Below are 12970 nucleotides of genomic sequence, written 5' to 3'. Positions count from 1 at the left end.
AGGGAGAGGACTATCAGGGCGGTACGGGTGGCTTTTTGGAACACGTGGGCGTGCTTGGAGTTTGCTGGACCGCATTTCGCCGCTGCAGCCATGGAAGAAGGCAAGCCGAGCCCCGGGCAGGCAGTAGAGGCAGAAGCCGGGTCTGAATGGAACATTCCGCCCAACGCTCCCGCCTGCATGGAGCGCCACCTGGACGGGGCCCATTATCGAACAGGTACCCTCGTGAGCGTTTACCAACTTGGTGTCCCCAGGTGCCCTTTGCTACAACTCTCCTCGCCATCGCTGCCTGGGAATAATGGGAGGTGTAGCCCGGAACATCTGGAAGGCGACGAGCTGAGGAAGTCTGGAGCCTACATATCTGAGAGAACTTGGGCCTCTTAGGCGGCTGTTGTGGCTTGGGAACCGAAATGTCTTATACTTTGTGGACACCCAAGTTATGTTTCTCAAGAGCCCCGCTCTCAGCTGGAGCATCTCTTAAATTGGCTGTTTCTCCCGATGTGCTTGCTGTGAGCCGAGTTTCATTCTGTAAATATATTTTCTATAGTATTGTTCAACATACACACTTTAAAACCTTTGCCTTTTAAAACCTTTAAAACCTATTGCAATTTCTGTTGTTCGTCTTTTTAAAAAATGGCAGAAACCTACTAAGGATTGTCCTGCGACCACTTGATGTTCTGAATCATTACTGAGTACTGAAAAATTCCTGCTGTGGGATCAGCCTTCCCACACTTTGGACTCCAACTATCCTTGCCTATAACTCCTATCCTACACAACAGGTGGCCAGGGATGAAAGGATTGACAGTGGCAGGTGCAGAGATCCTAGATTGAGCAAGGGTACCTTAGATCAGTAGTTCTCAAAGTATGGTCTGGGGACCCCGGGGGTCTCTGAGACCCTTTGAGGGGGTCTGCAAAGTCAAATATTTTAAAATTTCTCAGTTTTAATTTCTAATACAGCAAACATTGATAAATATAACCTGCATAAACTAAAGCTCTTTGAGGTCCTCAGTCATTTTTAAGAATGTAAAAGGGTGCTGAAACCAAAATGTTTGAGAACCGCTGCCCTAGATGATATCCTCCCTAGTAGCAACCACTGCACTTTGGTCTGTTTCTATAGTTGTGTATCAGCGCACTCCTGTTTAGTACTTCATTCCTAAAATTGGAATGAAGCATTCAAGAAAAATAGCTTTTCCCCATATGTGAAGGTTCTCCATATGTGAATGTTGGTTGAAGCTGTTCCTCCTGTGTTCAACAGGCCTTTTTTATTGCTGTTTAAAGAGGGATAAACTCTTGTCATTGAAAAATCAGATTCAAAGCTTAAGTAAGTTGAACAATAATGCCCTGCTTCTTTCTTGGGTATAAAATAATCTTAAGTAACAGTTTGGTAAACTCTGAGCCTACATTTCCACCTTGACAAAAAGCTAAGTCATCTTTGAATGAACTCCTCTCTAGTACTCAGACATTTTTGGTGCCATCTTGAGATATACATTTGTCCTCAGCATTCCATTAACTGCTTCGTATTTTTATGGTACTTCATAAATTTATTCCACTCTTTTTGGTAAATTGTGATTGTATGCAGAAAAACCAGTGCTTTCCTCCTTCACTATGAGTAGAATCCATAACTGGATTAAGGATTTAGGAATATCATTCAAGACAAAACTTCCCTTCCCTTGGAGCAGGTTTCTGGGCTGAAAACAAAGACCCTGGGTGGTTTTAAAATGCAAAACTCGGATCTTTGCTTTATTCACAGTACACTAAAGTTGTTTATTACACTGATCTCTGTTTTAATTCTGTTTTGCAGATGGTTCTCTGCTCCTGGGAGCATCCAGTTTGAGTGGACGTTGCTGGGTTGGTTCCATTTGGGTGTTCAAAGATCCATCAAAAGCTCCTAATGAAGGCTTTTGCTCTGCGGGTGTACAAACTGAAGCAGGAATAGCAGATCTGAAATGGGTAGCAGACAAAGGAATCTTGGTAGCTTCAGATTCAGGTGAGCATCAAGAGACATTTGTCTCCTGAAACTTGCTATGGCTTATAGATAGCGGCCAAGATAGGATGAAGAGACAAAAGTTACAAAACTTTCCAAGATTTCCTAGAACATGCTGATTCTAGAATGTTGAAAACTACTTCCCATTTTGGAAGAATCACTTCCAGAAAATAGCAGAATGATCCTATAGAAAAACAGAATGTTTCAGAAGAACTGGACAATGGAGCTTGCATACAAAATGCAAGCGTGGAATTTTGTTTTATTTCTTCCTTAAAGCCAGTGACAAATTAAAAATGGCTGCTTTCTCTTTGCCTTTTATTTATTTATGTTATTTATTTTTCAAATTTATATATACCACCCATCTCACTATACAAGTGACTCTAGGCTTTTCCGTTCCATATGTGTGATCTGGCCAAACAGCCAATGTTGTAACAATTATTGAAGGTTCCTATGAGTGCTTGGGCAATTTCTTGTTTTGTGATGAACCTGCATTTTATCATAGTTTAGTTTATCCAATATTTCAGTGAACCTCTGATGGAGCAAATCAAGATACTGTATATCACGACTGAGCAACTTGAACAAATTGCTGTTTATTAAATTTGACATACTGCTCAGTACTGAAATCTTTCAGCAGCTTACAGTTCAAAAGCAGATTTAAAATGCAGATGTTAAAAATATTGAATATAGCACTTAAAACAAACATAGTTAAAATCAACTGTTAAAATCAACATTTAAAATCCTGTACAAACATGTGTTTTAATGGCTTTTTTTTTTAAAAAAAAATGAAGATATTAGACCCAACCCTGCAGGGAATGAGCTGAGGTTGTAAAAGAGAAGGCTTGATCCTGACTCAGACTCTCACCATCTTTAGCCACACTGACACAGATGATCTGCAAAAGCATGGTTATTCGTGTGAAACGAGGTGTTCTGTCAAATAGCCTGGATCTAAGCCTTGTAGAGCTTTAAAGGTAATAAACGGTACTTTTTATTTTGCCCAGAAATGAATTGGCTACTGCAGTGCTTTAAGCACAGGTGTAACACGGTCTCTTTACATTCTTTCCGGGGCAAACCTAGCTGCCAAGTTTTGTACAAACTCAAGTTTCTGGACTAGGCGCAGCCCCTTGTAGAATGTATAATGGAGCCTGGAGATTACCAGCACCTGCACCACAGTTTTAAGCTCATCTTCCAGAAAGGGTCACTTTCTGGCTTACGAACCAAAGTTGATAAAAGATACTGCTGACTGTTTCCTCAGTTTGGGAAACTAGAGGTAGATTTGGGTCAAGGGACATCCCCAAACAGTATACTTTCTGGGAGACTCTGCTCATCAGAAAAGGCAGATCTACCATCTTTCTGGAATTATAACCCCTAACAATGAGTACCTTATTTGGGTTCAGTTTCAGTTCAGCTTATTACTGGCTACAAGAAGGCATGCAGGAGAGCTACACCATTTCATGAAGATGTCACAGAGAAATGGATTGGGTGTCATCAGTATACTGACAGCACCCATCTCCAAATTTCCTGGTGACCTCCCTCAGCAGTTTCATGAATTGAAAAGCACTGGAGACAGAATGGAGTCCTGAGGGACACTGTAGTATATCCTGTTTTAAGGATCAGTGTCTCCAAGCAGCAGTATCTGAAATCTGCCTGAGAGATGAGAAGAAAGCCACCATAAGGCTGTATCATATATTCCCAAGTGGTGGCCCCGAAGGACACAATGGTCAGTGGTATCAATAGATCTCTTAGACCAGTGCCCCTACAAAAATGAGATATAGACACTAAGCTGGCCTTAGCAAAATAGCAATCTGTCCATGTCAGTAGGAAAACCTGAGGTACCCACTCCCAAGGAATGTCTCCCTAATCTGAACATCAAATCAAGCATGTGACTTGCATCATGATTGGCCTTGTTACCAGTCAGTAAGAGCTCACCATTGTCATGGCTGGTGTGAACTCCTGAACCACTTGGGACATCAACCCCAAAATGGATATTGAAATTTTCCAGCACTATAAGCCTAGGGATCTCTAATACCAACTCCAAGACCAGCTCTCAACTCAGTCAGGGGTTCTGTTAGGCAGTAGGGCAGGCAGTACACTAATAACATCCCCAGTCTTTCTCTAGTTCCAAAAGTGAGGTACACATAGTATGACCCAATTTTCTCTCCATTATCCTGGTAAGGGAGATGTTCTTTACAGATTATAGCCACACCAACTCCCTACATGCCACCTGGGTTGCTATATTGTAGAGTACCCAGCCAGGGGAAGCTGGGCCCACATAAGTCCACTTGCCTTTCTCAACCAATCATAAGAAAAGTCTAGCAAAATTCCATTTGATTTTTCCTAGTTCTGGTGTGTCAGAAATAATGGTTGCAAATAAACTAATTCAGTTGCTGAGGAAGCCAAAGGCAGAATCTGGAGTAAAACTTGACAGTATTAGATTGTACTGTTCAACAGCTGAATCTAGTAGATTCCACAGTCCTTCCAAGCACTGATAATGTTAAGGAATGTTACCCGTTTTGGAGTTTAATCACTGGATTGTCCTTCGTGGTAGGGTCATTTATTTCTTTTTGACTTAGCTTGTTCTGTGAATCCAATCATTGTAGTTTGTAAATTATAGTTTATTGATTAGTGGTACCCAATGCTTGGCGTGGGGCCATGTTGTTTGAAGGACTGCCTCTCCCTGGTTACATCTACCTATCCCGTTAGGTCTGGCAGAAAAGGCATGTTGTGGGTCCTGTCTATTAAGGAGTGTCTTCCGATGGGACTCAAAAGGAAAGCCTTTTCTGCTGCGCCAGCTGCCCTTTGAAACATCATCCCAGCCTGAGGTTAGATTGGCCCTGACCCAGTTTGCCTTCCAAAAGGTCCTGAAGACCGGCTTTGCCACCATGCCTGGTGTGGAGCGTTCAAAATAGTTGCATTGTTTGTAATGTATGGACTGCACTTTCCCATGGATTGTTTTAGAATTTTAGTGGTTTTTCATTGTTTTAATTTGCTTTTAATAGTTTTTGTTTTGATTGTTTCTTTGTATTGCTTCTTGTTTTTGTTTTAACTATGTGAGCTGCTCAGAGTCACATATGTGAGATGGGTAGCTATATAAATTGAACAAAAAGAAATATTTTGAGACATGGATATAAACTGGTTAGGGGCTTTTTTCTTTTTTTACCAAATAATGCCAGCTGCAGTGTATGAATTTGTCTCTCTCCTCCCCTGTTCTCCAGGTGCTCTGGAACTTTGGGAGCTGGATGAGAACGAGACTCTGATAGTGAACAAATTCTGCAAATACGAGCATGATGACATTGTGACCACCGTGAGTGTCCTTTCCAACAACACACAGGCCATCAGTGGCAGCAAAGATTTCAGGTGACTCTTTTGTGATGTTGTTTTTCTGCTTTAAATAAAAACATCTATGCTTTTTCTTAAACCTGATCTGAATTTTATGTCTAGTGTGAAGATCTGGGACATCCCTCAACAAACAGTACTTAGCACATATAGAGGTAAGTGTCAAGCTTGCCTTATACTTCCTTACTCAATTATTTCATCCTGTCTTTCTGGGATATTTTCTTATCTCTTGGGAATGTGGTTCAAGTTGGTTTTGTGTCTGAATTGGCAGTACTCTCATTCCTTAAGTAATCCTGTTTATGACTCCTCATTTTCCATTGTGTATTAATTTATTGCAGTATTCCATTGTTGCTTCATTAATTGAAGAAGACGTGTGGTACACTCTTTCATATTTTATTATCACAGCAACCTTGTAAGGCAGGTTGGGCTGAGAGGATGGTCATATGTTGAATTTCATAGCTAATGGAGCTTGAACATTGTATATATGTTGTGTTATTCTTTTCCACCTTTTTAGCAGCCTAACGCTTCTGAATTGCCTATGTGGAGGAATGCTTTTGTCTCACGCGTGCATCCAGTGATGCTTTCTGGAGCATCTTTCATTTAACTCTTAAGCAAACTTATTTGAATTTGATATATGGTGCTTTTTGTTTTAATTTTGGCTAGCTCATTCTGGTCAAGTGGCCTGTGTGGCCTCCTGCCCTGGAAAGGATACAGTGTTCCTGTCCTGCGCTGAGGTAAAGCCCACTTTTTATTTTTGAATCACTGTAGATGTAGGTTCAGACTTAATCTCTGTATTCTAAAGGCAAAAATCAGTGGAATATTTGAGATTATCAAGGGAATGACAAGGATAATAAATAGCATGGCAAAGAAAGGGAGAAATCTGGCAAAACTGGAATGCTGGAGTTTATATTGTGATTGACAATTTCACTTTTAATTCTGTTTTATTAATTTTGCACTTTTTTTAGGACAGCAGGGTTTTACTCTGGGATACACGATCTCCAAAACCAGCAGCTCGAATTGGTATGTCTTGTGTTTGATAGTTTGGTGGGAATGTTTCTGCTTTAAATAGAATAATGTTGGTGTTTGGTCCCCCCACCCCCACGGGATAACCTTTGTGTGGGTAATCCAACAGCCAAGTTGGAGAGTCCTAAGAATACCTTGCCAGTTTTTAGATACCCGTACACGCATACACACCTGCACACAAACTTCTTGGTGAAGGGGGTAGAACATCTCATCCAGTGAATGAGATGTCCTACCCCCCCTCCACCAAGTGCACGTCCAGGTGTGTATGAGTGTATGAGTATCTAATAACTGGCAAGAAATGTGGTTGTCTCCAACAGAACATTTTTTTCTAACCATACATTCTTAACATTGATCGGGTCACTGTCCTGTGAAGAAATCATAATCACAAAATCCAGTTCATAATAGGAATGCTTTAAGAGTTTGCTTAATTCTTTCATGCATGGAGTCTATCCTCTGATTTTCAATCCAGTCAGTAGAGTAATTTTACAGATGTACAGAGTGGAATTAATGATAATTAAGTTAAGTGGAACTGCTGAAAAGTATGGTTTGCAAACTCACTTCAAATCAAAGCTTGGGACATTCATACTTGGCTTTAATCGTTGGTTGTGGAATGCAGAAATATAACATTATTCCAAGTAAATAAAATGAGAAAAGTGGAGTTGAGGTGGGATTGTGTGAAAGGGGATCCAGGCTGGCTGGGGAATTCTGGGAGTTGAAGTCCACAGATCTTGAAGTCACCAAGGTTAAGAAACACTGCTATAGTGGTTTACCATTGTGCCTGAAAGCCAGCTCACTCCCCAGCGCTTATTGTAGATACCTGCAGCTGATGGGCATCACTTGAATCATGGAGTTCAATAAGGAAACCCAATTCTGAACTGTAAAATTCTTTATATTAAATAGTCCTTATTATAGAAGTGCATGCAGGATTCAGAAGTATTGTAACAAGTAAACAGTCTAAGTGCTCAAGACTGTTCTGGAAAGCAGCTTTAAGTATCTTCCCCCCACCTTTATATCCCTGTCTTTTTTTTAAGATTTTGGCCGTCTGAAAGTAAAATCAAAAGATACAAGGTTGAAAGAGTGTAGCATAAAATATAGTATATTAAATGCTACCCTGGTTCAAGTTTCCTCTCCAATTAGAGGGGTCACTTATGGTCAATGATTCATTCTCAACCCAACCAACCTTCCAGGGTAGCTTTGAGAATAAAATCAGGGAATTCCTAATTCCACTCTTAAATCCCAAAGAAAAAGCAGAATATTAATGCAAGAAATAAATAAATGAATAAATCTTCTCTAAATGTATTTTTATTTTAGAAAAAAATCAGGCATTTCTAGATGGAAAAGCAAGTCTTGAACTTGAATTGTTGCAGTTTTTGAAATAAGCTAGCTATATGTGTTTATAGGAAGAAATGTCTATATGTGTGTGTTTTCTTTTGAGTATTAGCTAGCAATCAGTTGTCTTCTCTGCAATATAAAATAGATTTTCAAATCTAACTATAGTTTTCTCTTCTCCCATCACGTATATTCAGCCTGCAATGCCTCTACTAACCTTTCTACCTCACTGGTATGGCATCCACATCAAAATGACACTTTTGTATTGGGTAAGGAGTGTTTTATAAATCCTTTTTAAATATTACAATGTTAAAAACCCATTTAACTCCAACCATTTGTTCTCCATTGATATTTCAAAGGTGATGAAAGTGGGATGATTGCACTTATAGATACAAAGAATCCAGATACTGTCATCAGTTCAGCTGTGCATTCCCGTAGCATCACAGGATTTGCTTTTTCTACACACAGGTATGGCTGCGGTACCAAAAATAGGTGGAACTGCATGCAGTTTGTTCATTATTTTTATTTACAAATGTATGTGCTGTTCACTTGTGGATATCCAAACAGTTGTGTGTACGTGTGCACATTCACACTCAAATATGCATATGAGAACCAGTGTGGGGTAGTGGTTAAGGTGCTGGACTGGGAGTGGGGAGACTCAGGTTCTAGTCGTCTCTTAGTCATGGAAGGTGGCCGGGTGACTTTGGGCCAGTCACTTTTCTTGAGCCCTAGATTGGGAAGTTGAAAAACATCTATCTACCAACCCACACTGGATCAACTTGATAGATTACAATCTATAATCTTCAGCAAACAGGCTTTCATCCTGCAGTGGACTGATTCAGTCTGATAATAATTATACAAACACACAAACAATAAGCTTACTGAAAGCCGTACAAACAGCAGTGTAAAAACTAAAAGGCCTGTTAATCCTGCTTTGAGATTACAAACACTGTAAAAGCATTACAGATTTCTCCCTTCCAAGTGAGGTGTAAACGGTTAATTTGACAATGGTATTAAAAGCTTTCCCCCTCCCCTGATGTTTTGTGTGAGCGCTGAATCCAGGAGAACCTTCCCATGGCTGTTTGAGGTTACAAGGATCTATATAATTCAGAATAGCTGCGGGTTGCCAGAGTGTGTAAGATGGGACCTGGAAAATTATTCTGCCTTAGTAATCAACAGAAGGGGAGATCTCTATGGAAAGTCTTCTTCATGTTTCCAGTTGTCTTTAGAAATGTGTTGTTCAATTTTAGATTTTCCTCTGAAATGACAACCGCTAATTCTTTAGACTCTACACAATCATTTCTTGCACTGTAAATATTTACTGGTATCTTTATTTTCAGCTGAAGACATTTTGTAGCAAAAAAGGACTTGGCTAAAATTAAAGTACAGTAGTGATTTTATCTAACCAGTTTTGGCTTTTACTAAGATATCTTTAATCTTCCAATTTCAATTTTAAACTACAAAAGCTATTTTGTTTATCTTTGTTCATCTTGCTTTGCTACAAAAAAGATTCTTGTGTGTAAAGCTGATCCATTCTTTCTCCTTGGAACTCCCTAAATACATAGTGTAATTTCTTTTTTTCACTTCAGGCAATCTCTTTTATGCCTCTCCTCTTGGATCACATTTTTTACATTATCTCTTAGCCCTTCCTACATCAGCCATAAATAGATCTCTGTGTGCGCTCACACACATTGATCCCATAATTATTTGCTTCTGTTTCTTCCTCAGGTTCAATGTACAGATTGTAAGCTTATCTTTGCTATGACATGTTTCTTTTATTTATACGTTTGGTAATAAGCTCTCTTACATTTCTTTGTGACATTTAAACAAAGTCTTTGTCAAAAAAAAATATACGTGTTAATAGAAGCTTTTTCTTCCTCTAGTTCACCTCTGCTGGCTTCTATCAGCGAAGATTGTTCCGTCGTTGTTCTTGATTCCAGTTTTTCAGAAGTGTGAGTTATGAAAGAGTTCCATCCACTTCTCTCTTGCTTTCCCCTCAGTTTCACTGCCATGTAATCATTTAGGCTCTCAGTGATTTGATTGCCATCTTGGTGTAGAAGCTGCATACATTTACTGTATATAAAAAATAATTGTGCACAGCAGTTCACATCCAAATTGTCACCTCTGGTTAAAGTGATGGTCAGGACCAAGCTTAATAAAGTATGCCCATCTTTATCCTTTGTGGATTCTGTGGCCAAGGGCAAGAATCACCTGAGCCTCATAATCGGTCACCCAGGTTAATGGACCCATGCAAGAATGGAACAGAGATAGGTCTATTTATCTAGACCCATCCTTGCAAAATGAAAGCAGCTTGCATGTAGGACAATAGGAGAAGCAAGAATTCCATCCACTGTGCATTTTCCTCAACAGCTATTGGAGACTGCATTGCAGGGAGGCAGTATGTCTGTAGGCTGAGTACAGATTAGCTACCACCTCTGTTCTAGGCAAGAAGGAGGGAAAACTAGAAACTCATGCTTACACTGATGCTTCAGAAATGTTTGAGGATTCCATTCCCTGGAGTCATTATCTTTAATTTTAGTGTTTCACCATCTGAAGATCCTCTGGATAGTGGGTGAGCTATAAATATTTCAGATAAATCAAGAACATCTTCCTTTAGTTTTTGGTATGAAAGCTCATTCTAGAACTGGGGAATTGAATGCAGACTGAAAGCTGGATTGATTTCTCTCTATACCCCAACATGCTGCATATCTCTGGGAAAATGGGTGGAACTTTAGTGAGGAGGAGCCTTGTTTCCCTGCAGAAGCCCTTTCATTGGTTTTCCCTCCTGTAAATGAGGCAAATAGTGATGTCATCCTACCTTTTGCTACATGGAGAGTGGTCCTCCATGAACAGAGCAAAGCAAAAGCTCTTGCTCCTTGCCTTATTTTTTATGGAGCAAAGTCAGTGTTTGCAGATACCCCAAGTAGAATGCTTACAGGCATCAGCTCTTCCTCATTTTAGAAGTTCAGTATTCTTCCTCTTGTTCCCCATTTCTAGTAATTTGCAGGTAGTCTGGTCTTAATAATTATTTCTTTCTGAACTCACCTTGCATTCCTCAAGTAACAGCAGAAATGTTTCCTATCTTCCCCAGTTTTAGGAATCGGTCTCATCGAGACTTCGTAACAGGCTTATCGTGGTCTCCCTTGAATAAAAACTCATTGACAACAGTTGGATGGGACCATCAAGTTCTACATCACACAGTCCCAACACAGAATAACCATCGTTCTGGAAAAAACAATATCATTACTGCGTAGTTTGTACTTTCTTGGTCCTTTCCTCTGAAATGGCTGCTTTTTTTGAGGAGTGGTGGTTAAGTTATGGGGCTAAATATGCTCTTTGCAGCAAAGAACGGTCCTATAACAATTTCCAGTTAGATGAACAGGAGATGCCTACCAGCTGCTTATTACAACCAGTCAAATTCTGCAGGAAACTGAAGTTTTATAGTGAGATGCACAATAATGCAAACCCTAAAAGAATTGGCTTCATTTAATTTTTGTTCAGTGATACTTTATACAACCTCCAAAGTTGTGGAGATGTGTGTTTTTCTTTGTGTACTTTTTTTTATTGAAGAATAAATCATACAGAGCTTTCTGGACTTGCCTACCAGATTTTGATTGAGAGATAACAGTTATGATTTAACACACTCAGTTCACATTTGCTTTTGTAGCATGTACTTCAGCACAGTTGTGAGGCTCAGTGCTTAAATTTGGTATGTTCTAGTTTGGGAATCATTTAGTGTGCAGCGAAAAAATCTTTCTCCACTTGCTGTTCCAATTTCCTGATACAGAATTTCTTACACTATCAACTGTATAATAGAATCCAAGAATTTTCTTCGATTTCTGTTTCTTGAACAACAACTCTTTCCACAGTCCTCTAGTGTACATTGCAGATAAAACATCACCTGTAATAATAGCAAGATACATGCAAAATAATTTTTGGCTTAACTTTAGGATGTACTGTTTAAAAGAAGGAGGATGCAAAAGTTAGAAAAAGTTGGTTGACAAAAATATTCTGCGTAAGATATCTATTTTGGTCCTGGCCCAGCCTTCTAAATTTCCTTTTTTTAAATCCACATCTTTCCCTAAAGAGAGACCGCTTCAGAAAGCCACATTAGTTAGAACTTCCATCTACTTTTTCAGCTGATGGATAGTTAATTTTTCATTCTGCTTTTTTTTCCCCCTGGTCTTTGATAAGTAATATGACAAAAAAGGTATTCTTGTAAGTTCTAGTAAGCTTGAAAGAAAGTGCAGTTTGCTTTTAAGTTGTCTTACAATCCTCACTAGAAAAGCCTTCCCAAATGGGTTTTCTCCAAAAACATTGGGATTGCACCAGTTCCAGGATCTGCAGGCTAAGAATTCTGGGGATTACAGGGCATCAGGTTAGGGAAAACCGCCCTAGATACTCTTCTGCGAGTTCCCTTATTTTGCTACTGGGCAGGAAGACTTTGGAGATATTTATATTATGACTCCTCATGTTTTGGTTGAGCCTTTGGAAATGCAGGGAGGAAGGCGAGAGCCACTTCAAATCTGATTGCTTTAATTTAGATTGTATAACACATCCAGATAAATATGCATATGAATGGAAAAGGGAAATTGGGTATTCTGAAATTATCAAACATTCCAGGATTCCTTGGGTGTAAATCAGGTTTAAAATCTTGCAAGGCACAGGCACATTTCTTCAGTATGAACTTCTTGGGGAAGGCATAGAAACAGGCAAGTTTGGTATGAAATCTTAGCTGTTGGTGTTGTCCATAGTTGATTTTTGAACAGGTAGGCTTTTGTACATGCAACATATTTTATTCACTGTATTCAAGCCCAAATTCCATCACAGAATAAAAGTTGTAAAATAGGCATATTCATGTGGCACATCATGGTTTTGTAATGAGATGCTAGTAGAACTTCTGGAGAAGGTAGAGAAACGTTATAGTTATTTGATGTTCTTAACAAGTGCTGTTCCATGACTTTTGTGGAATACAAAATGCATGATGACCATACTCAAATGGAAGGCAGTTTTTAAAATAAACTTCATTTTTAAATTGGTGATCTTAGTTTTGTTTGACAGTCTTGTCTTTATTATATCTGTTTTATTATGTCTGCTTATGTCTTATTTCAGTGAAACTGGGCACTACTGTTTTTCAACATGCATTGGTAAAATTTTATTTGTCACTTACCTATTCCACAATCCATGGTTAAAACAGTGATTAAGTTTGCATTGCAAATTATCAAGATTTAAATGTTTATCCCCCATGAATGTATAAGAACAAAAACCAAAAACAACAACAAAAACTCAAGATCATTTTAATGT

The 12970-nt window shown here is 39.2% G+C and overlaps 1 protein-coding gene across 1 annotated transcript; it reads left to right on the top strand.

Annotated features, from left to right (window-relative positions):
- On the top strand, positions 1 to 12704 carry WDR77 (WD repeat domain 77). The gene is made up of 10 exons (XM_007425523.4): positions 1 to 214; positions 1799 to 1984; positions 5194 to 5335; positions 5420 to 5469; positions 5978 to 6048; positions 6280 to 6334; positions 7864 to 7935; positions 8026 to 8134; positions 9550 to 9618; positions 10758 to 12704. The coding sequence occupies exons 1-10, from the start codon at positions 91 to 93 to the stop codon at positions 10918 to 10920; spliced, it is 1041 nt and encodes a 346-aa protein (XP_007425585.1). The 5' UTR covers positions 1 to 90; the 3' UTR covers positions 10921 to 12704.
- Positions 12705 to 12970: the final 266 nt, after the last annotated feature.

Source organism: Python bivittatus, unplaced genomic scaffold, assembly GCF_059951505.1.
Source record: "Python bivittatus isolate LINGU-HERP-01145 unplaced genomic scaffold, Pbiv_v1 ctg000700_np1212, whole genome shotgun sequence".
Lineage (NCBI taxonomy): Eukaryota > Metazoa > Chordata > Lepidosauria > Squamata > Pythonidae > Python > Python bivittatus.
Note: the sequence above shows the minus strand (reverse complement) of the source record. Positions and strands in the feature narration are given on the sequence as shown.